Raw genomic sequence first — 24,390 nt, 5'->3', positions numbered from 1 at the left:
CGTTGAAAGGACCAGGAAAGGGCTGCGAGATAGGCCTTGATAGAAGCGAGAGAGAGTTTCTTCTCGACGAGGGTCATGAGGAAGTCGAGGACCACCGGTACCGAGGTCGGAAAGGTGTCGACATTACGGGATCAAAGGAAGGCGTGAAAGCGAGAGAGTTTATAAGAGTAAGCCTTGGTAGTAGACGGCTTATGGGCTGCCCGAAGGACATCCTGCAGGTTCTGCGGAAGGGAGGCTAGGTGAGAATCCTCCATGCAGTGAGATGAAGGGAAGGGAGGTCCGGGTGAAGAATTTTGCCGTCCTCCCTTGAGAGAAGGTGCGGCGAGGGAGGCAGAGGGCGAAACGTTCCTCTGGAGAGACGAAGAAGGGCCGGATACCACGGTTGGCGGGGCCAGGCCGGAGCTATGAGAATCGCTGTGACCGAGATCGAGAGAAGTCTTTCGAGAACTTTCGGTATGAGGGGAATCGGTGGAAAAAGATAAAGCATCTCCGCCGACCAGTCCAGTAGAAAGGCATCCCCTAGACAGCCGGGAAAGGAGTTCGGGGGAAGTCTCGCTCCGTAGCGGGGTAGCTGAGCGTTGTGGGGAGACGCGAAGAGATCCAGAGTAGGGCGTCCCCAGTGGAGGAACAGACCGTCGAGGATCTCGGGATCGAGCTTCCACGCGTGAGAGGAAGAAGTCATCCTGCTGAGGGCATCTGCTAAGTCGTTTTGGGCACCCGGCAGGTGGATTGCAGAGACCTGCACGTCGTGGGCTATGCACCAAACCCATAGACGGGAGGAGAGGAGCATCAATTTCCTCGAACCCGTACCGCCCTGTTTGTTGATGTAGAATACTGCTACGAGGTTGTCCGATTGAATGAGGATGGACTTGTGACAGATGAGGCGAGAGAAAGCTTTCAGGGCTTTGAAAATGGCGAGAAGCTCGAGTAAGTTTATGTGGTTGGCCCTCTCGGATGGGGACCAAAGATCTTGAACCGTTAGACCGTTCATGTGGGCTCCCCAAGCGTAGGTGGAGGAGTCCGTTGTTATGGTTAGCGACGATGGGGCTGGATGAAATGGGAGACCCCTGCACACGTTTTGGTGAGACGTCCACCATGAGAGGGACTGGCGGACGAACAACGGTACCGACAAGTACTTGGAGTTGTGGTGGTAGAACGGCTTGAAAGTGTCTATGAACCACCTTTGTAGGACCCGAAGGCGCAGCCTGGCAAACGGGGTCGTGAGGACCGTGGAGGCCATGTGGCCCAGAAGGACTTGAATGGCACGGGCTCTGACCCTCCTGGCGGATCGACAAAGGACGATGTGGTGGCGGAGAGCCAGGAATCTGTCGAACGGTAGTGAGACAGTCTCTGTGACGGAGTCGAAGAGGGCCCCGATGAACCGGATTCGGGTTGACGGGGAGAGATTTGACTTCTCGGTGTTGAGTTGGAGGCCGAGAGATTTTAGAAGACGCAGCGTGAAGGAGACCTGGTTCGCGAGAAGAACTGGATCGGGCCCGACGAGAAGCCAGTCGTCCAGATAAGGAAAGACCGTGATGCCATGTAGCCTGAGGTGGGCCGCTACGGCGGCGACGACCTTGGTAAAGACCCTCGGGGCCGTAACGAGACCGAAGGGTAAAACGGTAAACTGGTAGGTTTGGTCGAGAACTTTGAAGCATAGGAACCTTCTGTGCGCCTCCCGTATCGCCACGTGGAAGTAGGCGTCTCGTAAGTCTATGGAGGCAAAGTAGTCTCCCCGCTGCAGCATCGGGAGGATAGAGGCAATAGAGACCATCCTGAATTTGGAAGGGCGAATGAATATATTGAGGGCCCTTAGGTCCAGAATGGGGCGTAGCCCCCCCCCCTTCTTCGGGACTGTAAAGTATCTGGAGAAAAAACTTAAGGGGTCCAGTTCGGGAGGGGAGGGACGGATGGCGCCTTTGGCCAGTAATGCATCGACTTCGGCCAGTATCTCTGGAGAAGGAGTTGAGTAAAGAATGCGACCTGTAGGTGGGAGGTCTGTGAACTCTAAGGCGTAGCCGTCTTGGACAATGCGAAGAACCCATGCATCTGAAGTAATGGACTCCCATTGATTGTAAAAGGGGGCTAGGCGGTCGGCGAAGGCACAGGAGGGACGAGGCAGCGTGGGCTCCACAGCGGTAGCGGGCAATGAGCTTTGGCAGGGGTTGGCGTCAGGCACGCCGGTTGGCCTGCGGAGGGGCGGGGGTGGTTCGACCGCGTTGCTTTTGCGGATGAGGTCCCCGACGAGGTTGGTGATGGGTCTGATTATTCGAGCCCGAGGGCCGCCTGAAAGAGTGGTGTTTGAAAGATTGCGGCGGGAAGCGGCGGGAGCGGTGCGGGAACCAGCGGGTGCGCTGAGGTTGCGGTTGGTCACCGCATTTAGACGCAAGAATTTTAAAGTCATGGTTAGACTTGAGTTTATCATCGGTACCGGAGTTAAATAGTCCGAGCGCGTCAAAGGGAAGGTCCTCAATGACCTGCCTGGAAGATGAAGATAGACCCGAAGACCTCAGCCAGGCGTGACGGCGGATAGATATCGCGTGGGCAATCATCTTGCCTGCAGTATCACCTGTATGCTTCGCCATTTGTATTTGGTGGTGGGCAAGCGAGTCAGCTTCCTGTTGGAGGGTAGTGAGGACGGAGCGGTCTTCGTCCGACATTTTAGCGAAGAAAGGCTGTGCCTTCTCCCAGATAATCTGCTGGTAGGCACCCATGCAGGCTCCATAGTTCGCCATGCGGCAAAGCAAAAGGGCTCCAGAGTAAAGTTTTCGACCCACGGCGTCGAAGCGCTTCCCTTCTCTGTCGGCCGGAGTGTTCGACTGACGACCTGAGGATTGAGAGGCCTTAACGACCAGGGAGTTGGGGTCGGGGTGGTGTTTGAGCCACTCCAAGGAATCATTGTCGGTACGGTACCAAGTCTCGATCCTCTTCGAGGTCGGAGGAATGGAGGAAGGAGTTTTCCAGGAGGCCTGGATAACGTCCAACAGATAAGGCAGGAAAGGGAGTAGCGTGGCCGGCGGAGCTTGGGCCTGCACCCTTTTGAAAACTGGATCAGACACTGCTTTGGAAGTCTGCTTGATCTCCAAACCCAGGGCGTTGGCCATTCTGACCATTTGATCAGAGAAAGCACGAATATTGTCAGTAGGAGAAGGCGGGTCCGCCTCATACGCATCGTGGGGAGGAGAGAGGTCGAGACCGAGGGAGACCACCGAGGCCGAAAGGACAGAGTCTGGGCGGTCAACATCAACATCTTCCTCCTCAGCCCCTTGGGGGGACTGAGGGGGAGAAGAAAGCACAGTCTCGGGAGGAGGCATGGCCTCGCGGGAAGAGAGGGTCGGGAGCCGAGGATCCTTAGAGGCTGAGGCCTGGGCTGCTCGAGCCAGGCGAGCCGTTTGTCTGCCACACTCCGGTGTCGAGGTGGGAGGGAAGAGCTGTTGGCGCGACGAGTGAGGCAGCGCAAGGGGTTCCGGCACCGGCACCCTGACCACCGTTTGGGTAGAGTGGTGGGGTGAGTCCTGCAGCTCCCCGTCAGACAGGGGGTGCAATGGAGATTGAGACACAACTCTAGGACTCTGGGCTGGCCGAATTGGAGAAGACCTTCTCGAGGAGGTTGCCGAGGAGGACGGCCGGTCCCGCCTTGAGGAGGCCGAAGAAGAGGAGCGTTGAGTTAGCCGTTTCTTTGTCGGCGGTTGCTTAGATGCAACCCTCAAGGACTTGCCAGGTGTGGGAGGAACCACAGCTGAGTCGGATTGCGCTCGACGAGATTCTTCGTGAGCCCTCTTAAAGGCTATCTTAATAGCAGAGGAGGACGGCGGGGAACCAATACGGGAGCGGACCGAGGTCACCGAAGCCAGAGAGCTCGACGTCGAGGAAGGCCCCACCTTGCCGGAACGGGTGGAAACGGTAGCCGTCGTCACGGTACATGGCGGTTTAGCCGGTTTAGCAGTCCTGGAAGCCCTGGACGCCTTGGACGAGACCGAGGAGGCTTTAGTTGTCGTGGGCCTAGCTGGCGGCGCCGACATCGCTCTCAGAGCTGAAGAAGACGACGTACCCGACGTCGACGGAGTCGGTTCTGGCGCGAGAGATTTTTCGTAGAGCGCCGCTCTAAGCCGAGCGGCTCTGTTCTTTCTGGCCTGAGCCGTGAGAGCTAGGCAGAAACGGCAGGTACTGACCACATGAGCCTCGCCAAGACAGAAGAGGCACTTGGCGTGGCCGTCCGAGTCAGGAATTTTAGCAGCACACTGCGTGCAACGCTTGAAACGAGTAGTAGACATGCGAAGAGTCCGAAGTGAACCTTGCGGCGGAAAAAAAGGAACTGGGGAGCGCGCGCCTGGGGCTGCCTTATATGCCCCTTGGGAAGGGGGGCGTGGTTACCGCCAAAATTTGAACTTCAGCTTGGAAGAGTTTCCGTCGGAACCTGCGCAGGCGCAGCTTCTCCATTAGTGTGCATTCACAGAGTACACGAAGAAAAACCGTAGTTTTGTCTAGCCCACATTTTACTAGTTTGTTTGCCAGAAGGTCGTGGGGGACTTTGTCGAAGGCCTTACTGAAATCCAGGTACGCTACATCCACGGCATTCCCTGTATCGACCCAACTCGTAAGTCTATCGAAAAAAGAGATCAGATTAGTCTGGCATGACTTGTTATTGGTAAATCCGTGTTGACTATTAGCAATGACCGCATTTGTTTCTAAGTGTTTGCAGACCACTTCCTTAATGATCTTTTCCAGAATCTTGCCTGGTATTGATGTGAGGCTGACCGGACGGTAATTGTTTGGGTCGTTCTTTTTTCCCTTCTTGAAGATAGGGACCACATTCGCTCTCCTCCAATCTGCTGGGACTTCTCCTGTTCTCCAAGATGATTGCCAGAGGTTCTGAAATAACTTCCGCTAGTTCCTTCAATACTCTTGGATGTAGCTGATCTGGCCCTGGCGACTTGAATTCGTTTAGAGTGTCCAGGTGTTCCTGGACAACTTGTTTCCCTATTTGGGGTTGGATTTCCCCCAATCCTTCGTCCATTCCATGTTGCTGAGGTTGAAGATGGCTTTCTTTTTGTGAGAAGACCGAGGCAAAGAAGGCATTAAGCAGTTCTGCCTTTTCCCTATCCCCTGTCACCATCACCCCATCTTCTCCTTGCAGTGGCCCTATCGCCCCCTTTTTCTTCCTTTTCCTACCAACGTAAGCAAAAAAACCTTTTTTGTTGTTTTTTATGTCCCTGGCAAGCCTGAGCTCATTTTGCGCTTTAGCCTTGCGAACCTTTTCCCTGCAGGTGTTGGCTATACGTTTGAGTATTCACTGACTATATAATGCACTTTCAAACTGAATTATATGGCAGTGTATAGGAAGCTCTAGATTGACAAGAAAATTCATAGTTCAAAATTTGCACATGTTTTTTACATGTAGTACAATCCCCATATCCATGGAGGATATGTTCCTGAACTTCATGTGGATAATATCAAGCCCTATGAAAAAGCAGGACTCCTGGCCCAAGAATACCATAGAGCTATACTGGAATAAATGAAACCACGGATATCAATTTTGCAGGCATGGGGGGTTGTACTGTACTTTTTCTGCTGCTTTAAAAAATCATGTTCAAATGTTATGCAAAAATACATCCCAAACAGCAAATAACATTTGAAAACTAGAGTTTTGAAGTTAAACTTGCAAAAGTTAAACTTGCAAATAAGGAAGGCATGCTAATAAAACACCATTAAATGGCAGCTGAATAAAGTCTTGTATTAACAAGTAAAACCATTTATAACACAATAGAGTAAGTTTTGCTAGCATACAATATATATTGCCTTAAATACTTAAGTAATATTTTCTAAGAACTGTAAGAAACCTTTTAATACTCTATTTAATATTGAAGTGGGTAACTTATGGCCAATGGGTCAGATTTATTTATTTATTTATTTATTTACAATACAGTAGAGTCTTACTTATCCAAGCTAAACGGACCGGCAGAAGCTTCAATAAACAAATATCTTGGATAATAAGGAGGGATTAAGGAAAAGTCTATTAAACATCAAATTAGGTTATGATTTTACAAATTAAGCACCAAAACTTCATGTTATACAACAAATTTGACAGAAAAAGTAGTTCAATACACAGTAATGTTATGTTGTAATTATTGTATTTGCGAATTTAGCACCAAAATATCACGATATATTGAAAACATTGACTACAAAAATGGCTTGGATTATCCAGAGGCTTGAATAAGCAAGGCCTGGATAAGTGAGACTCTACTGTATTTATATTCTGCCCTTCTAATCCTGAAGGGAACTCAGTGTGATTTACGGAACATACATATATGGCAAACATTCAATGCCATTTTATACAGACAAGGCAGACAATTTGAAGAGAGACAGAAGTATATATAGGCTTTCCCAACTTGGGCTGCATGGAGGCTTGTGCTTGGTTCCGGCCACTGGGGGGTGCTATCTCTCCATCTCCCTACCAAAGAGCTTTGTTCATAACTTCCTCCTTTTGATTGTATTGCTGGTATTTCCTAGCATCTCTTTTTTATGGGTGCCTTAAAATAACTCCCTGCTATTTAAATGGTCCGTATTTATCTACTCACATTTTGCTTTCCATCTGCTAAATTAGTGGAAGCTGGGCTCAAGGTCAGGAGCTCACCCTGACCAGAGCTTCAAACTGTCAGCCTTCCGACTGACAAAATTTATTGCAGCTGGTGTTTAGCCTGCTGTGGATCCCAGGATATCCCCTACTTTCTTGCAATGAAAAAAGTAAGATGTTACCTTTAAGACTGCCAGACTTTGAAACCCCCTGAAAGTTTTTCTACAAGGAATGAAGGGCACAAGATGGTCACTTATGAATGTTTAAAACAACTGATCTCAAAGGTAAAACACTCCTTTTCCAACCATAATACTAGTTGGGGGGAGGGGAGGGAGATTGGAGTGAAAGAACTGCCAGTCAATTCTGGGAGGAAGCTAGTCTCCTGCTTCCCAACCCTAGAGATTGTCCATCCCAGACTCAACAGATCACATTATGTCACAAAACTGTGTCTATTTACTGGAAAGTAAAATCTGTGTAGCATATTGAGATCTGCTTCTGATGTAAACAGCATTAGAGCATGTTGTGACATTTCCCAGTTTGCATCTCCATGTATTGGAACAGTGGCTATAAATCTAATACATTCTACAGGGATGAGCTTTCTGTTTCAAAACACTAAATTCTAATACAATTTGTGCACACATGCATGAATACTGAGCATGACCAGCAGACTAGGTCCTCAGATGTACTGTAACTGTTCAACCCATTTCATGTTGCACACTTGCTACATAGTATTATCATTTGTGAACTGAACTGAGCAGCTGAGATAGCTACAGGGTATAAAATAAGATCACTTTTACTCTGCTTGAGTTAACCTTGTCAAGGCAATGCCTCAGCTGTGAAACTCACTCTCTATATTCAGACTTAGAAGTGTAACGAAGAGAAAAATGTATAAAAATTCAGTCAATGGTGTAAAAAAAATATAAAATCACAGAAAGCATGGCATTCTACTACCAATACACCAGAGAAATCTGTGACCTTCTCTCATCATAGAAGAGTCTAGGAGGGCTAACAAGGTCACAGTTTCCCCATCGTTTATAGAAGAAAACTCTGAGCCATCATTTGAAGTAGGGATGTCAACAATATTCAAAAATACCTGTGCCTTCTCCCAAAAAGAGCAATAGAATAACTGTCAGGATCAGTGGAGAGGAGGGGAATCTTTGCATTATAAACTGAATTACCTGAAAAATGTACATGGGGGGACTCATTTTATGTGCAGAAAACACTTCTATGCAGAAAACATTTTCTGCACAAAATATATATATGTGCAGAAAACAATATTTCAACATAGAAAACACTGTAGGAAACATGTTTTCTGTGCAGAAATGTTTTTTGCACAAGATGCAATTTTCTACACAAAAGACCACAAGCATTTTTGTATAAGAATAAGTCCTGAGAATGGCTTTTGAAAACTGCATAGTTCTTTCTTTATGCCTTTCAAACAGAAATGGGGTTTAAAATGGTTATTCTTACCTGATACAGAAAAATATATGAAGTCCTACATCTTTTCTCTGAAGAAAAATATCTCATGCTCAAATTACTGTTGCAAACATGATATAGTCATCTGTTTTAGAACAAAGTATTCCAGTGGCAGCAGCCCAGTTACAGCCATCCCTTGTTGCCATAGTCTTAGCCCAGTTACACTAAGCCTTTGGTTTTTGAGATTTTTTGGACCTCAGCTCTCGGGATCTATTTATACAGGCAGTCCCCGAGTAACAAACATTTGACTTACAAATGACTCAAAATTAAGAATGGGGGTGAGACAACAGGGCGTGAGAGAAATCTCCTCCTAGGAAGGGAAATCCACTCCTGAAAGATTTATCATTGGAAAAAGGTGTCTCCACCGAAGTTTTATCACCAACCACTGCTTCCATAACAAGCCAAATATTTTAAAATTGAATTATCACAGGGGCACAGACAGCAAAACAAACACCACAGAGGTGTTAACCCTTCCCTATGCTATCCAAAGCTTTAAAAAATATATACTTTTTGGCTGGATTTACACTTTAAAATGTACCTGTTTCGACTTACAAACAAATCCAACTTACGAACAAACCTACAGAATCTATCTTGTTTGTAACTTGAAGGCCATGCTGACAGAGTCTTTTGGGATTTCAGCTATAAAACACCTGGAGGATCAAAGGCTACACATCTCTGTTCTAAACCCATTTTCTTTAGGCTCCCTAACAGAAAAGCACTGGATCAACTTACAATTTGTCATACTTGAAATTACCTCCTTTACACTATCATTTAGTCATATTACTAGAAAAGGGGAATTGTGACTATGTTTGCTATCATTTGTTGTATCTATGACAGGAGTTGGCAAAACATATATATTCAGGTGGTATTACACCTTTCTACTCTTCACATATTTAGGACTAGGATATGCCTAGTTCAGGCATATTTCAGGTATTACTACATTCAGATTTTAGGCAAGTGGCTACCTTTGATCAAATAAAATCACTCTGGTAGTGCCTTGACTACAATGCTCCCAAACTGTGATTTGACTGAGTTTTTATAGAATATGCTACAACTTGTAGATTTCTGGATATTGCTGCAGATTTCTGGATATTGCTGCAGCACAAGTGTCATCCTTAACCACTGGGTGTATTGGCAAGATGGATTGGTTTTGTGGCCCAATCCCTAGAACCATTGGTTGCCCACTCAATGCAAGTATCTCATTTTCTCTTCGTGGAACTCCTCCATAATCTGAAATAAAACTTGCAGGCAAAGTTGCTGCTTATTTTCATTTATGTATTATTGCCATGTATATAATTATACCTTTCAATCAGATTCTCAGGGCTTTTTAATTTTAAAACACAAGAAATCAAATCTGACTAATTCAAAAACATGCTGCCTCTGAAGAGCGAGAGAGCTGATAGTATCCCCAGGCTATTGTGAATGAAATATTTTCATTCAGCTTTTCTGCACTAAATAATATCCTTTGACAGGGTGCATGTTGCCAGCTGTTACTCTTGGTGTCATCTCTTGTTTCCCTCAGGATACTGGAAATATTTATTCCTCTCTATTTAAGGAAGGTCACTAGGACAGGACACCAGCCATTAAACACTGATGACAGAGAACCTTACCCAATATACCTTAAACACCCACCCAGAAATATTAAGAAATGTTTAGACATACAAAAATTACCATGAAGTTCAAGGACAACACAAAAAAATTCAAGGCAAAAATAAACGGTGAGTAGCTGATGATGGACAGAAATATGGTTTTTGCTAAGGGGAAGACACAACCCAAATGTCATGACAAATTTGAGTGATTAAATGTTGAAACGTAATTTTTAAGACAGTTAAAGGTTCATTTTTTTTCTAAATCTGCTGGACTCATGCAATTTGTAAGAAAGAGGACCTGTCTAGCCAGGTAGATGAGGATGATGATTTCTTACCTGTCTCTCCCTGGAAATGGAGGTGGGGAACCACAACAAATAATACAACAGTTGGGTCAGACTAGACCAGTGATTCTCAACCTGTGGGTCCCCAGGTGTTTTGGCCTATAAGTCTCAGAAATCCTTGCCAGTTTACCAGCTGTTAGGATTTCTGGGAGTTGAAGGCCAAAAACATCTGGGGACCCCAGGTTGAGAACCACTGATCTAGATCTTAGGTAAGATCCTGGTCTTAGCAGGTGCGGCCCTGTGTGGTTTGGGCCTGGGGGCCACATCATGCCTCTCCCTCCAAACCCCAAAACCACCCCCAAAAAGTTTTTTAAAAACTTAGCTGGTTGCCAGTATCTTCCTCCTCACACTCTCCTGGCACATCATTACTTCACATCAGGAGGGTGCGAGTAGGAAAATAATAGCGGCTGGGTAAGATGATTTTATTTTTTATTTTTGGGGAGGCTGCAAAACCATCCCAATTGTTATTGGGATGGCATGTAGACACACACATATCCGAAGAATCCTGGGATTTTTTTTTGGGCGGGGGGAGGACTCAAACCCCCGCCAAAGTGAGTTTTAAAAATGTTGAGGGCTGTCTAAAAGCGCCCTATGAAGCTTTTATCTGGGATAAGAAAGACAATGCAATACAATGCCAAGTGCCAACGGTCTTGACAAATAAAGCTCCAAGAGGCTGGGAAAGGCATTTCTGAAAGACTGCTTCTTTTCTCATGTATATAACTCACTCATTAAAAGTTTAGTTGCAGTCCTGCTTTTGATATCCGCATCTTCAGATATGATATGGATGGCTGCCACAAGCACAGGGCTTTTTCATGGATAATGTATCAATTGTAGATCTCACATCCTTCATATATACATTTATTTAATGTCAAACTAGTGCTTTGCAGAGTTACCCTCTCGAGTAACTGTTTTTCACACTCCTGGATTTCCCCCTCATTAATGTATCTTGCATTTAGCATGATTTGTTTTTAGATCTGTCACTATGAGATAAACATGGACACAGTTTGCATATGTAGGCTGTAAGGCATTCATCTTTAATGTAATCATGTTGTGAGTAAGAAAAAAATACCCACTTTCCTTAAATCTAGTTTGGACCTAAGTGTCTAGTTTTATGGTTTTTCTGCATTTGGAAAGAAAAAAACAACAGAAAACAACTTACAGCATTTCTGGAACTCATCAGTACACCTTTGCTGCTGTTTTCAATCTGTTGTGTTCATAAACTATTGTATTTTACTTTATTTGGCAATTTTTCCAAGTAATACTAGAAAGGCTGGCAGAAAAGGTGGGACTGCAGTACTACTTTAAAATACTGGTAAATACTAGAAAATGAAATGTTCCAAATTTTCTACCTTGTACTCCAGTTTAAATTCTGAGCATGCTTCCCACCTAGCTGCCCAGTGTTCATTTACTGCTGCCTACGGTTCCAGTATCCCAAGGGATATTATATAACTTAAAATCTTTGGTATTTTTTTAAAAATCAATTTTCTTTTCTGGGAAAAAGGAGATACCCTAATGTTCTTGCTCTGTGTCCAAAAATGCTTATCAAACAATTAGATCAAAATTAACAACTGAAACAATTTTTAATATGAGAACAGTTTATATGGTGCTTATTCATTACTCTATGCTCATCAAATGACAATTCCAGTTTTTCAACTCTTCTCTTTAAGCAGTTTATGAACTTTGCCCCCAGTTGTTACCTAACAGTTTCCAGCTGATTTTGAGGGACTCTGACTTCTTTTTGTTCTTGCTTGAGTACAGCTGCTTAAAATAGCTCAAATCAATTGTATAAAATGCTTTTTAATGAGAGTGAAATGAACATGAAGCTAAGATTTAGACTTTATATAGATTTTCCTTTTTGTTAGAAGCATGCAGCCTTAATAAAGTACAGAATATTAAGAATGGAGGACCTCAACACATGCAACTGTGGACTCTTCTACACTGTCATATAAAATCCAGATTATCTGCTTTGAACTGGATTATATGGTGGTGTAGTAGGGGCCTAAAGCTATGGCTTCTATATTTTTTCTGAATACATCAAATATATCCAAGCTTGATGCCATACCATGTGTTCCCTGCAACAGCAGCAGTCATAATGCTAATTTTTATTAGCTGACTGCCCACTTGCCCAATTCATATGAGAAACTTTGAGATGGCTGATTGGGTTCTTGTTGACTTTGAATTACGTACACAGACAAATTGCTGGTGTTTGGAATATGCAATACACACAATAGTTTGGAGATTTGCTACCATTCAAATAATGTGTTGCTTGTTGCATGCCATGTTTCTTTTTATTTCCTGCTTGGTATACACCATACACTAGTAAGCAATACATACCACCGTTTTAAACAAACCAAGTGCCTTTCCCCAATACTTCATCTTATGATTACAAGTGAAAAGTCAATGTTACATAACTACCAGTAAATATTTGATGCTTTATGATGGATAAGCTATAAAAGGGATCCATTCTCCATTTTAAATGCTAATTCTTCAGTAAATTAAGGACAGAACTGCTTTTTATTTTAAATTATTTAAATTTGCAGAACAGTTTTAGGACAAAACCAGTTTTTTCTTGGTCTATGACTGATAACAAGGCATTGTTTTCACAATTATCTTCACCAGTCTATATACAATTTCTTTTCCTGGCTGTAGTTTCGTTTTTATGTTTTTCTTAAACAGGCATAACAAATATGGGAAGATAGTAACATTCAAGGGGGAAAATATCAGTATTCTCTTTGGTTTTGCCTAGCCAAACTTCCGAAAACTTAGGATAAACAGGAATTCATCTTCTCAAGAACCAATGTAAAACTGGAGGCTACTTTCAGTCAGTCCCTCCTTTTCTACTCTCCTCACAAAAATGTGTTTTCAACAACAACTTTCTTGCAAACCTTTCAGCACATTTGGGCTCACAATATCTCTTCTCTAACCTACAACCCTAAACATACTTACACTGGAAGAAGTCCCATTGAAAACCAAAGGGCCTTCTTAGCAATTTTTTTGTATTTCATTGCTAGAGTATCTCTTACACAGATGTGAAAATAAGTATTTCTGCTGCTTTGGAGGAGCAGATAAAAGAAAGGTGTTATATTTGTTAGCGGTCCATCTATTCTGGGATTTTGTCAGAACTGCAGTATCCCAGGTATTGAACCCTGTCTCCTAAACAGGTCCAGCATCCTAGATAATTTCTTCAAAGTACAGACTTGAAGCCGAGAACAGATTCATTTACTCACCAGCAGCTGCCACTGTGACATGATGCTTAAAGTTACTGAATATAGTAACAACCTACATTTCTGGAGCTATATTTACATTTCTATATCTTGCATGAGACTATTGTATGGAGGCACAGCAATATATATCAAATCTGAGTCACATGTGAAAGTCAGAGTGTCCATTACATACAAGGACCCCCAAATGCAAGTCTGTCAATAGTTAATGAACAAGCCAAGAGCAGAAATGACAGGTGGTTCATTGGAATTCAAAACTATAGGATATAAGGTAACATTTCCTATCAGAAGTGGGAGGGAAAAATCCATTGCTTACCCTGGCAGAGGGAAGATTACAAGCTTCCAATGCAGTCTCAACACGCTTTCGGTCCGAGGAGAACAAACGATAAATGCTGCAAAGTGAGAAAGAGGGAGGGAACGCAATAAAGATCTACATTGGTATCCAATATGCCTGTTGGGAAAACAATTCAACTGTTTACACTGATGTATACAGCTCAAAATAGTCTGGTATCAGGTTATGAATGTTGGTCTTCTCCCATATGAAATCTGCCCAGCTGCCAAGGGGTTTCTCAACATATTCTCTGTAGACCATGAACATATATTTTCACCTACAACTCACAGAAAACAATCATGCTGTCTAGGGAATACTGGCACTTGTAATCCAAAGGGGTAAGTTTTCCAAGTCCTCATCTATCATCTGGTTTTAGTATCAGATAGCATGTTTAACTCCTTAGTCCTTTTTTCTTGGAATATATTACTTAGCAACAAACCAAGTTTGCCACCGCACAGATACATGACAAGAGGCCACACGCAACTTCAGCTATCTGATTTGAATCTCTAGTATGCCTATGTCATTTGTCATTAAGCACTGTTTATATTTTTAGATATGCATTAATACAACATGGAGAACCACCTACATTCTGGTAGGATTCATGTTGTTCTTTGAACAGCTATAAATCGAATTGCCTTACAGATGCTCTATTGCCAAATCAGAGGCTGGCTAATTTTGTTTCTACAGCTGTTAGAACTAGTGAAACATATGTTTGTTCTGTCCCATCTCAGCACTATTTATTGGTTACAATTTCTTGTGAAACTCCGCATGCATTATTGTATGTGCTTCTCCTAATTCACACAAAATTTCATAGACTAAGAGAGATTCATGCAACAAATGCATGTTCAAAATTGAATCTATGTTTTGTTAAACATTCTTAACGTGTGCAATTCTTCTACTGTAATCATTTTTTCTTCAATATTTCCCCTAACACGTGCATTTTTATGGGGCACCACATCAGAAAATTCAGAGAAGAGACAAAAAAGGGTAATTATATTCTACTCTGGGAGATGCAACTTGGAATAGTTCAACTCCAGATGACCCAAACCTAATTCTGGCTAAGGTGATCACCTTTAGTCTGGCCTGCACCATTGCCAGCTGCTGTTGGGGAAATCACATGACTCAATGTGCCCTTAAGTATAAATACAATACTAAGAAACTCAAAGTGCTCAAAAATAGCTTTCCCCCTGACATGCAGTTTTTAATGTTTTCTTTTCTTTTACTGATCATATGAGCCTGCCTATGAGTGGTACAACGCATACACAGCTGGATGGCTGCAGAGAGAACTAGGCCCAATGTAAAACAAATATTCTCCATTTGAAGAAGGAATATAACACTGGACTGTAAAATACATTGGCTTGAAATACTTCTTTTAAAAACTCAAACACCCTAATGGAACATAACTTACTTCTTCAAAGGAATACGTCCCTCTGTAGTCACTTGCAATTTAAGTTTTGTGTATCTAGAGAAAAGAAAAATGTGCCGATCAAAAACGCATGACAACCACAATTCACGAGTTGATTTTTTTCTACAGTGTTGACCATAAAATAACCCTGAACTTTGTTCTTTTGAAGAAGAAAATCATAATCTCTCAAGCTTCATCGTTTTCCAAGAAAAGCTTAATGACTTGAAACCTCGAGCAAGTTATCTTTACTTGTAATGACATCTCCAAGTGCAGATTTTGAGAGCAATCACACATCCCTCCAGGGAGGTGCACTGAAAATGGAACTTTGCCAAGACACATTTCTTAAGCAGTGTTCTTCAATGATACATAATGCACTTTAAGGGCTCATGGCTTGCAATGGGGGGTGAGTACAGATATTGTGAGGATTCATCTGAGTTGTTTGGGGTAAAAATATGCTGCAGTGAGTCACTAGCATCAGTGTTGCCCGTGAGACGTTCTCTTAGCTGCATGGGATCCACTTCCCCGTAATCAATTCTCATGGGGCTGGGAGAGTGTTTAGACAATGCAGCCATGCTGGCAGAGGCCAATCACCTGTGTTTTTTCCCCATGGGACTGGTATTGGGTATATGTGCAGATTCTGTGGGAAAGTCACAGAATCAGCTCCTGCCCTCATGATCTGATTATTGACAACAAACAATTCCCACAGATCCCACAGAGCTCAGGGGACAGCTAAAGGACACTACTGGTGGGGCAGACAGAAAGTGGAGAGCTTTAGGTAAGTCTGAAGTACAACCAACGCTTCCTGAAACACAAGACACAGAGTAGACTCACATAACCAGTTACAATGGCTTTAACTATGTCATACACGAGCTGTCCCCAGTTAATGGCTTGTATACAATCAAGGGATAAACAATCTGTGGCCCTCCAGATGTTTTTGGACTGTCACTCCCATCAGCTTCCACTGCTGATAATGCTACCTAGGAGGGATGGTAAGTGCACCTGAACAACATCTGGAGGATAGTGAATTACCTATCACTGACAAAATGAAAAAATGAATGGGATATGATCTATAATGGGTATCTCAAACAATTTAAATAAAGCTGCGAAGCATAGTTTAGTATTAATGCATTCTCTATCGATCTCATCACACTTTTCGGTGGCATGCACTAGTTCCTCTATAGCAGTGGTTCTCAACCTGTGGGTCCCCAGGTGTTTTGGCCTATAACACCCAGAAATCCCAGCCAGTTTATCAGCTGTTAGGATTTCTGGGAGTCGAATGCCAAAACATCTCAGGACCCACGGGTTGAGAACCACTGCTCTATAGTTTTACGATGGAGTCCGCTGACTCCCATCCCATGACTACTTCCGGCAGGGCTCCATTATTATAAAGTATAGAGGAACTGACACATGCTGCTGAGGCCGCAACACATGAGGTTTCCCATGTTGCACTGGATCAATGAGGGGAAGCCAGGCAGCAGGAGCTCCCCCCCCCCCATGGGATGGGGTAAGTGGGAAGCCGAGCGACGTGGGGCGTTGGGCGATGGGTTGCTCCCACCCATCCATTGGATGATTCTGGTGGATCATCTAATGAGGTTGGAAGTCCTAAACTCAAAAGATGATAGGTTAGATTGGGGTAGTCAGAATATTTATGCTATATAGAGTATTTTTGATACTTTATGTTTTGGGTGAGCATAATTCCAGGGTGCAGAGGGCCATTTTTTATTCCTCTGAGACTTTGGTGGGTCACACTCGGCCACTGTAATTAGAAATAGAATCTTCTCAATCCTAATCACTATTAGGAGCGTTTTAGATTTTGATCTTATTTACTTGTTGCTTCATGATGTTTTTTCAAAGAGGCCTTTAAAACAAAAAGTTTCCCTGGAGAGTAAAGGTTGGTCAAAAATGCATGTTTTTTTTCTCCAGAAAAAAAATGTAAAGGGCACCAAGATTGGGGTGCACCAGTTTTGCAGCACCTCCCTGTCTGCCTGTTGCTATAGTCTGCACCATTCCCATACCTGCATTATGTTATGCCCTGAACTCTCTTCATTTGGGAAACACTGGAGAATGAAAGCTGGAAATATGTTCGCAATAGTTCCCCAACACGATCAAAGGAACTACGGTATTTCAGAAATAAGGCAAGAGGAAGTCAATAAGCCATTGAAGCAAACAAAAATAGAACATGTATAGAAAGTGATTTTTAAATTTCATATGATTCTCAATTCTAATGTTACAGCTGAAAGACTTCCCTCATTACAATGCCATCCTAACAGAGATGATAAGTTATTTGTAGAGCAGCCCTATTTCCCTTTACCAAAATGGGTTGAAAAGTTTGGATAGTTTTTTGAAGGTATAGAATAAAATCCAAAGTGGATTCACCACCTCATTACTATGGCCCCATCTAAACTTCCATATAATGCAGTTTGAGTCTACACTGATCATATAATCCAGTTTCAAATTGCATTATGTGGTAGTGCAGATAGAGCCCATATCACTACTGCTTACAGAGGAAAAACAGGCTGAAGACAGTGAGTCCCTGACCAAGTAAAACAACAGTATCACATGTGAAAATTACATTAGCAGTTTTCTTGGCAGAAAAATAACTGTAACTAATCCAGTCAAAGCATCAGGCAGCTTGGCAAATACCAGCAATGCAAGCAGGCCTAATTCTTCCACCTCAGATTATAAGCTTGGATACCAGCTCTTTTCGCTCTTCATTTTGCCAGCACAATTTTTGTAACTATTATCCCAGTCCAGTTTTTTTTTCTAGAAGGATTTATTAGGTTTGTGATAAAGAATCATTTAAAGCTCAACAGGTGGTGCTGGTGCTTGGCAGGATTCGGTGCAAAAGAGGGATGAGGAATCATTGGCTCTCCGGGCATCCATGCTCCAATGCCACAATCATGCTGGGTGGGGCTAATGGGAGATGTTGTAATTGAAGACATTTGGATGTGCCTGTGTGCGAGAGAGAGGCCACATGCTTCTGGTACATAAAAATATTGGGCAGAAAAAAGGTTCATCAACACAGCCACACACATTCACGTCTATGTAATATGTACATTCTTTCTCCAAAAGCTACACATAGTTGCTTGTAATGTTTTCAATACAATTCAGTCTACTCTGATGATTAATCATCTGCTAAGTAAACTTAGGTATATTTAAGTATTTCCTATTTAAATCTGAAGGAGGAGAAATGTACCTACTATTTTTGATTCAGGATATTCTCATCAACGTCCTCTATATTTTTTGTTCCACAGACTCTGAATCAACATGCAACATTTTTCTCCAGAGAGTGCAAGATACAAAGGATGAAGAAGAAGATGGGGAAACAGAAACCCCGACTCACTTTATTGTTTGACTAATAATAGATAACATAGTGAGAATGATTGAGCTAACTTTGAGTGTTGTCATCTATAATGTAATGCATTACTGCCCAGGTTTTGGGAGAGCCCTCTGCACATACAACAGAGAGGCTGAGGCTGGATCTACATTGCCCTATATTCCAGGATCCGATCCCAGATTATCTGTTTATCCCAAATTATCTGGCAGTGTAGACTCATACAATCTAGTTCAGTGGTTCTCAACCTTCCTAATGGCTGACCCCCTTAATACAGTTCATCATGCTGTGGTGACCCTCAACCATAAAATTATTTTCATTGCCACTTCATAACTGTAATTTTGCTATTGTGCTGAATAGTAATGTAAATATCTGAGAGGCAGCATATATTTTCATTCACTGGACCAAATTTGGCACAAATAAACCAATACGCCCAAATTTGAATACTGGTGGGGTTGGGGGGGGGGTGATTTTGTCATTTGGGAGTTGTAGTTGCTGGGATTTATAGTTAACCTACAATCAAAGAGTATCCTGAACTCCACCAAAGATGGAATTGAACCAAACTTCCCACACAGAACCCCCATGACCAACAGAAAATACTGTAGGGATTTGGGAGGAATTGATAGCGTTTGGGGGAGATGTAGTTCACTTACCTCCAGAGAGCATTGTGAACCCAAACAACTATGGATCTGGACTAAATTTGGCACAAATACTTTTCCAGTATTTTCTGTTGGTCATGTTGCAGTTATTTCATTAGAAATGTATTATTTATTAATAAAATTATCCCTGTAATTTTATATATAACCACATTATTGTAAGTCCAGCTTCCATGTATTATATCACTATTACTTGGAAGGCTAAAACTTTTCACTGATTTGCTTTTTGAACCTTTTGATGGGCATGCGCTCCAGTCAGAGCTATCCTAATAACCCAATTGCAATGATGCTTCAAATCACATAACTTCATCTGCAGGATGTTTTTGTAGTTGCTTGTTTTTTATATTTGCTTATCTTGTTAAACCCCCACCCCCACCCCGCCCAGCCTCCCCATGCTAGCTACAATATTGTTGTATGATTTTGGTATGAGAAGAGGTCCATGGGTATGACACTATGAGTTACTCCACTGAGTAACATGAATCCTAACAGACTGGTTCAATTTCTGATTCCATAGGATATTGTAAGTCTCCTTCTTGGAGGATGGTGGATGTACTAGCAATTATGACTATTGGTTAGTAGTGATGACAGAAAGACAGGTCTTCTTGGAATTGGGGAAAAATTGAGGCTGCGGGATCGTAACCCCTATTATTTTCATCTACACCAGTGGTTCCCAACCTTTTTTTTTTTTTTTTACCAGGGACCACTTGACCAGGGACCACTCTCCAACATTAGTAGCAATCAGTTTTTGGTCAACTTTAGATTCAGTTTGGTTATTTGGGGTGTGAATTCAGAAAATTGCACTGGATAGACCACACCAGCTCTAGTTTCTGATACAGAATATATGTCATCCAGTAGTCTCCATCTGCTTGCCCACAGAAAACCATATTTAATAATCTAGAGGTGATGTGGTCTATCCAATGGAATTTTCTGAATCAGCACCATGAATAACCCCAGAAACAGGCCTAAAAACGAAGACACCAAGGAGCACCCGCTTCCTGGTGCCATGTGGAATGGCTCCACTCAGAGAGAGGGAGGAGGAGGAGAAGCAGAACTCAGGAGGCTTGTTGTCGTACCTTTCGTGGGTAGTCAATCTCTCCCTTCCCAACAACTTAGTTGCCTCAGCACTATAAGAGGGTTTTGCAAGACCAGTCACTCTCGTTGCAACCATGAAGTAATGGTGAGTTTGTGGATCATATTTTAGTTCTTGGGGACTGCTGATGGTCCACGGACCACAGGTTGGGAACCACTGAACTACACCAACTCTAGAGTTGTCATGATGAATGCCATATCCTTCTTGCTTCACTGCCAATCCCACACAGATATCAGCAACACGTACATACCAGAATTCACATGAATCATATTTGCTTATACAAGAAATTGTCTTCCAGTTGGCAAAAGTAGTTAATCTGGTAATTTATGCGAATTATTCAGCTTTCCTGAGAACAGTCCCAAGAACTGTAGCCTGTATATAAAACAGTGAAGCATGCTGGGAGTTGCAGTTAATATTTGGAGAGCCACACACAGGCTTCATCTACATTGCCATATAATCCAATTCAATGCAGTTAATCTGTATTCTGAAACTGGATTATATGACAGTTTAGATGAGGCCAGAGTCCCCTGATGTGAAAGCCAACTTTCCTAGTTCCTTACCATGATTCCCTTGTGCAGCTGTTCATAAAAAAATGCCATATTAGGCATGGTGCTATAGTTATATCAGCAAAAATACACATTGTGTATGTAGAAATCATTGTGGCTGAGATTCACAAGAACAGTCCACGGATATCACCTCAGTAGGAAGCCAGTGGGAAAGAGGAAAAATATTTTTACAGAAGGGGCAGTTCATCACCGTATAAACAATTGCGGATGATTACCTGAAGCAAGAAAAGGGAAACTGATACACAATAATCAAGAGGTAACACCCTGAAACATAAGTGCTTTGTCACTTACGCTTTTTCCAGCAAAGCATCCCTTGACATGTTCTGTGCCAGCAGGTTGGTTGCCAGATTGAAGATTTCCTCTGACCATTCCTAAATGGAGAAAAAGAAACTGACGTTTATGTTCAGCCATATATAAGCCAGAGACACAATCCTTCAGGATTTCAATTCCAACAAAACAGATATGTTGCATGCACACATAGACCCAACCATTAAGATCCTTTAAAAAGTCAAACCATTGTTGTTAGTTGAAAAACACAAAAAAGTGTAATGCATTCAGGTTTACCTGCAAGTTTGTATGTGGGAAGGAAAAAAAATGGAAATCATGCCCTAACTGTACAAGTAAGGAGAGATCAGTTTAGAAATGTTTTGGAGGGTGTAAGAATGGCCAAGGTGGCTGGAGGATCCTGACAATTAAAGCAAAAGAAATAATCTAAGTTCTGAAGGAGGGGACAAGACCTTCTTATATTAGGGTAGATCAGGAGAGTTGTTTGCTGTTATGTTCTGTCAAGTTAACTCCACTCTCTCATAGGGTTTTCTTCTCAAACTCTCTTATGAGGTTTGCCACTGCCTTCCTCTTAGGATGAGAGGGTGTGACTTGCCCAAAGTCACCAAAGGTTTCAATGGCTGAGCAGGAATTCAGGTCTAACACTACACCACACACATGCTTCTGTATTTTCCAAATATTTCAGATACATTTTCCTTGAATCTTTACAAGAATGCTGTGATATTTGTATGTTTACTCTTGTATCACAGATGATGGGCTACCACATAAGTCTATGGCAGAAATGAACTTTGAAGTTGGGACTTCCTGATTTCCAACTCTATTTCCCTTCGCCACTGCCCTATGTCAGCACACTTTTGATATTGTAAATAAAATGATTACATCGAAACCTTCTGGTTGCAAAGACACAAATCAAATAATGGCTTCTTCACATTTGTACGGTAGTGTTTAGTGGTTTATATGTTGTAGGCCTGCTGTTAGCTCCAGCTTCTGCCAACCTAGCAGTTCGAAAACATGCAAATGTGAGTAGATCAATAGGTACCGTTCCGGCGGGAAGGTAATGGCGCTCCATGCAGTCATGCCGGCCACATGACCTTGGAGGTGTCTACGGACAATGCTGGCTCTTTGGCTTAGAAATAGAGATGAGCACCAACCCCCAGAGTCAGACATGCCTGGACTTAACATCAGGGGAAACCTTTACCTTTATCTTTTATGTTGTAGGCAGTGAATCTGGGTTATAGTCTGAATTTTAAAGGAGCTACCCAGACAGTTCCTTTAAAGACTTAAATTCAAGAGTGCATTCACCACATCCTTGATCTACAAAAGACTGACCAATGCTATACATGTAGCGTACTAACTTCCATTTGAACATGATTGTGCAGAAACCAGTTGACATATTTTGATATAGATTCTACTCGTGCATTGATGTATCCTGAATCAAATCTGCAGTCAAAGGAATTACTTTCTCTAGCAACTACTACTCCAAGATTGCTAGTCCCTCAATAGAAATATATTTTATTAACTAATCCCCTCTAATTTTATGGTGGTTTGTAATTATGTTTAATCCCCAAGGGCGTATACATGAAAAAACAATCATGCTCAGGGAGAAGAGCCGTAATCTGATTATTTGGGGGGCAGGGGCGGGGGGGGCATATCAGGGATTATTATTATTATTATTTAAACCTGTAATTAACTGATGTTAAGGTACATGGTTCTCTTCTGGATAATTAAGAGACTATATTCATTTGAACACTGCAATGTAAGAATCATATGCTACAGTCCTTTGACGTAGTAGGAGTCACATGTTTTAATTAAAGCTTCCTACGCTCTAAGAAACTGCATTGAACCATTCACTGTTCTGCGTTCATAGAACTTTCTTCTTTTGACTCTTACCCCTATTCTTCCATCTCTGCTGACAGCTTGGAAAACTTTCTTATCATCCAACCTTGAAACCAGAGAGTTGTCTTTCATGCCTCTTCACTTCCCACTTTCTTGCCCCCAGCATGGTCTTGCAAAACTCATCTGACCAGGCTGTCATGAAAACCTTCTCCTCTGTGAAAGTCATATTTCTGAGTTAGACACAAATAGGCCCCTTTTTGGTTTCCTTGACACAGAGATCCTTTCTCCTGCGATCCATGCATTTGGCATCTTTGGTACTGTCAGAATTCATAGCTTTCACTCATACTTTCCGACATTACACAAGAACACAGATCTCATGTTTCAGGTCAAATACGGCTTAACTAAATCTTCCTACATTATTCTCTTTCATCTATCCTTGGTCTCCTTCTGGAAACTCAGAAAAGACCATATAATTTTTTTGAAAATGCAAAGTCATAATTTACTAGAAATGCACCATTCTTCCAAGTTGCTTTCTGTTTATTGTAGTTTTTATCCCTACATAGTTAAGGACTGTCAGAGTTTCAGAACCATTTTGTATGTTCCCAAGCACATGCTTTTCTATTTGAATAAGCACAGCTTTTATTTATTTACTTATTATACAAGCAGAGGGAAGATTTTTCACTTGGGCTGAGAGGCAAAGGGAAAATGAACTGCTTTGCTGCTTCCAGGTGCAAATGTCGTGTAGAGACAGCAGTTACCAAAATCTGAGGAATTATTATTGAAACAAATAAAGCAGATGCTATCTCATTAATCACTCATCCCCTGCTATTCAAAACAACCTTCAGCCCTCACCTTTTCCTTGCCTTCCCTCTAATTAGAGACCCATCCCCAATTCCTCAAGTGAATTCCCTGGATTTTTAATGGCCGAGAAAGGAGCTGTCATTTTAAAGAAGCTCCTGCCCCAAGGCTCAAAATGTCAGGGAATCACTCCTCCTAAGAAGAAATGCAGGAGGTGAATGCCAACATAAATGAAGCCAAAAGAGGTCAATTGAAAAACAAATGGAGGAACAGACTTTTGGAAGCACTAACATTTGCCAGATGTGGAATATCCAGACTGTGTTCTTGGCATCCTAGCAGCATCTTGAAGGAGACAATGACTGGACTGCAGGAAGGATAGGTACATTGTCTTTGAGAAGCCTTTCGCAACACGTACATGAAATGCAACTGTGCAGTGTTAGGGGTGGGGGACTAGGAGTATGGAGCAACTTTTATTGAGGAGGAAATCTCTCAAATGCAGCCCTTCTCTTGAAAGAAAAGGAAAGGTAAGCAATACTGTTTCAGCAATCATCACCTTAACGTAACACAGGCAAAATGAGATTAAAATCTATCCACTGCAGACCAGACTTCAGCTTCTATGTAGACTTTTGGCTGCTTGTTAATATTTTGGTATCATGCATATTGCCAATCTTTTAAGATGATGCTTTAACTCCTGTCTGTTAGAGATATCAACCCTAGCATGCCTAAACTCAATATTGATGGCTTGCATGAGTTTAGCTTGCCTAATAGTTCATGCATTGCATGTGTTTATTCATTTCACTTCCAGTTTGTTAGTCTTCCATCCACTTTTTCTCCTGCATCAGTTAGGTGACAATTCCACTGCATTTATTCATCCTCTGTTTCGGAATT

At 42.4% G+C, this 24,390-nt stretch overlaps 1 protein-coding gene across 2 annotated transcripts in view; it reads right to left on the bottom strand.

Annotated features, from left to right (window-relative positions):
* plcb1 (phospholipase C beta 1) overlaps nucleotides 1–24,390 on the bottom strand; it is a 650,154-nt gene that overhangs the window by 213,004 nt on the left and 412,760 nt on the right. For both annotated transcript variants that reach the window (XM_062969114.1, XM_062969113.1), the window contains exons 5-7: nucleotides 20,875–20,954; nucleotides 14,941–14,994; nucleotides 13,518–13,593 (exon numbers count right to left, since the gene is read on the bottom strand). In XM_062969114.1, the coding sequence (XP_062825184.1) occupies nucleotides 13,518–13,593; nucleotides 14,941–14,994; nucleotides 20,875–20,954 (210 nt within the window). The remainder of the gene's footprint in view (nucleotides 1–13,517; nucleotides 13,594–14,940; nucleotides 14,995–20,874; nucleotides 20,955–24,390) is intronic.

The sequence above is a fragment of the Anolis carolinensis genome, chromosome 1, assembly GCF_035594765.1.
Source record: "Anolis carolinensis isolate JA03-04 chromosome 1, rAnoCar3.1.pri, whole genome shotgun sequence".
In the NCBI taxonomy this organism is placed as follows: domain Eukaryota; kingdom Metazoa; phylum Chordata; class Lepidosauria; order Squamata; family Dactyloidae; genus Anolis; species Anolis carolinensis.
Note: the sequence above shows the minus strand (reverse complement) of the source record. Positions and strands in the feature narration are given on the sequence as shown.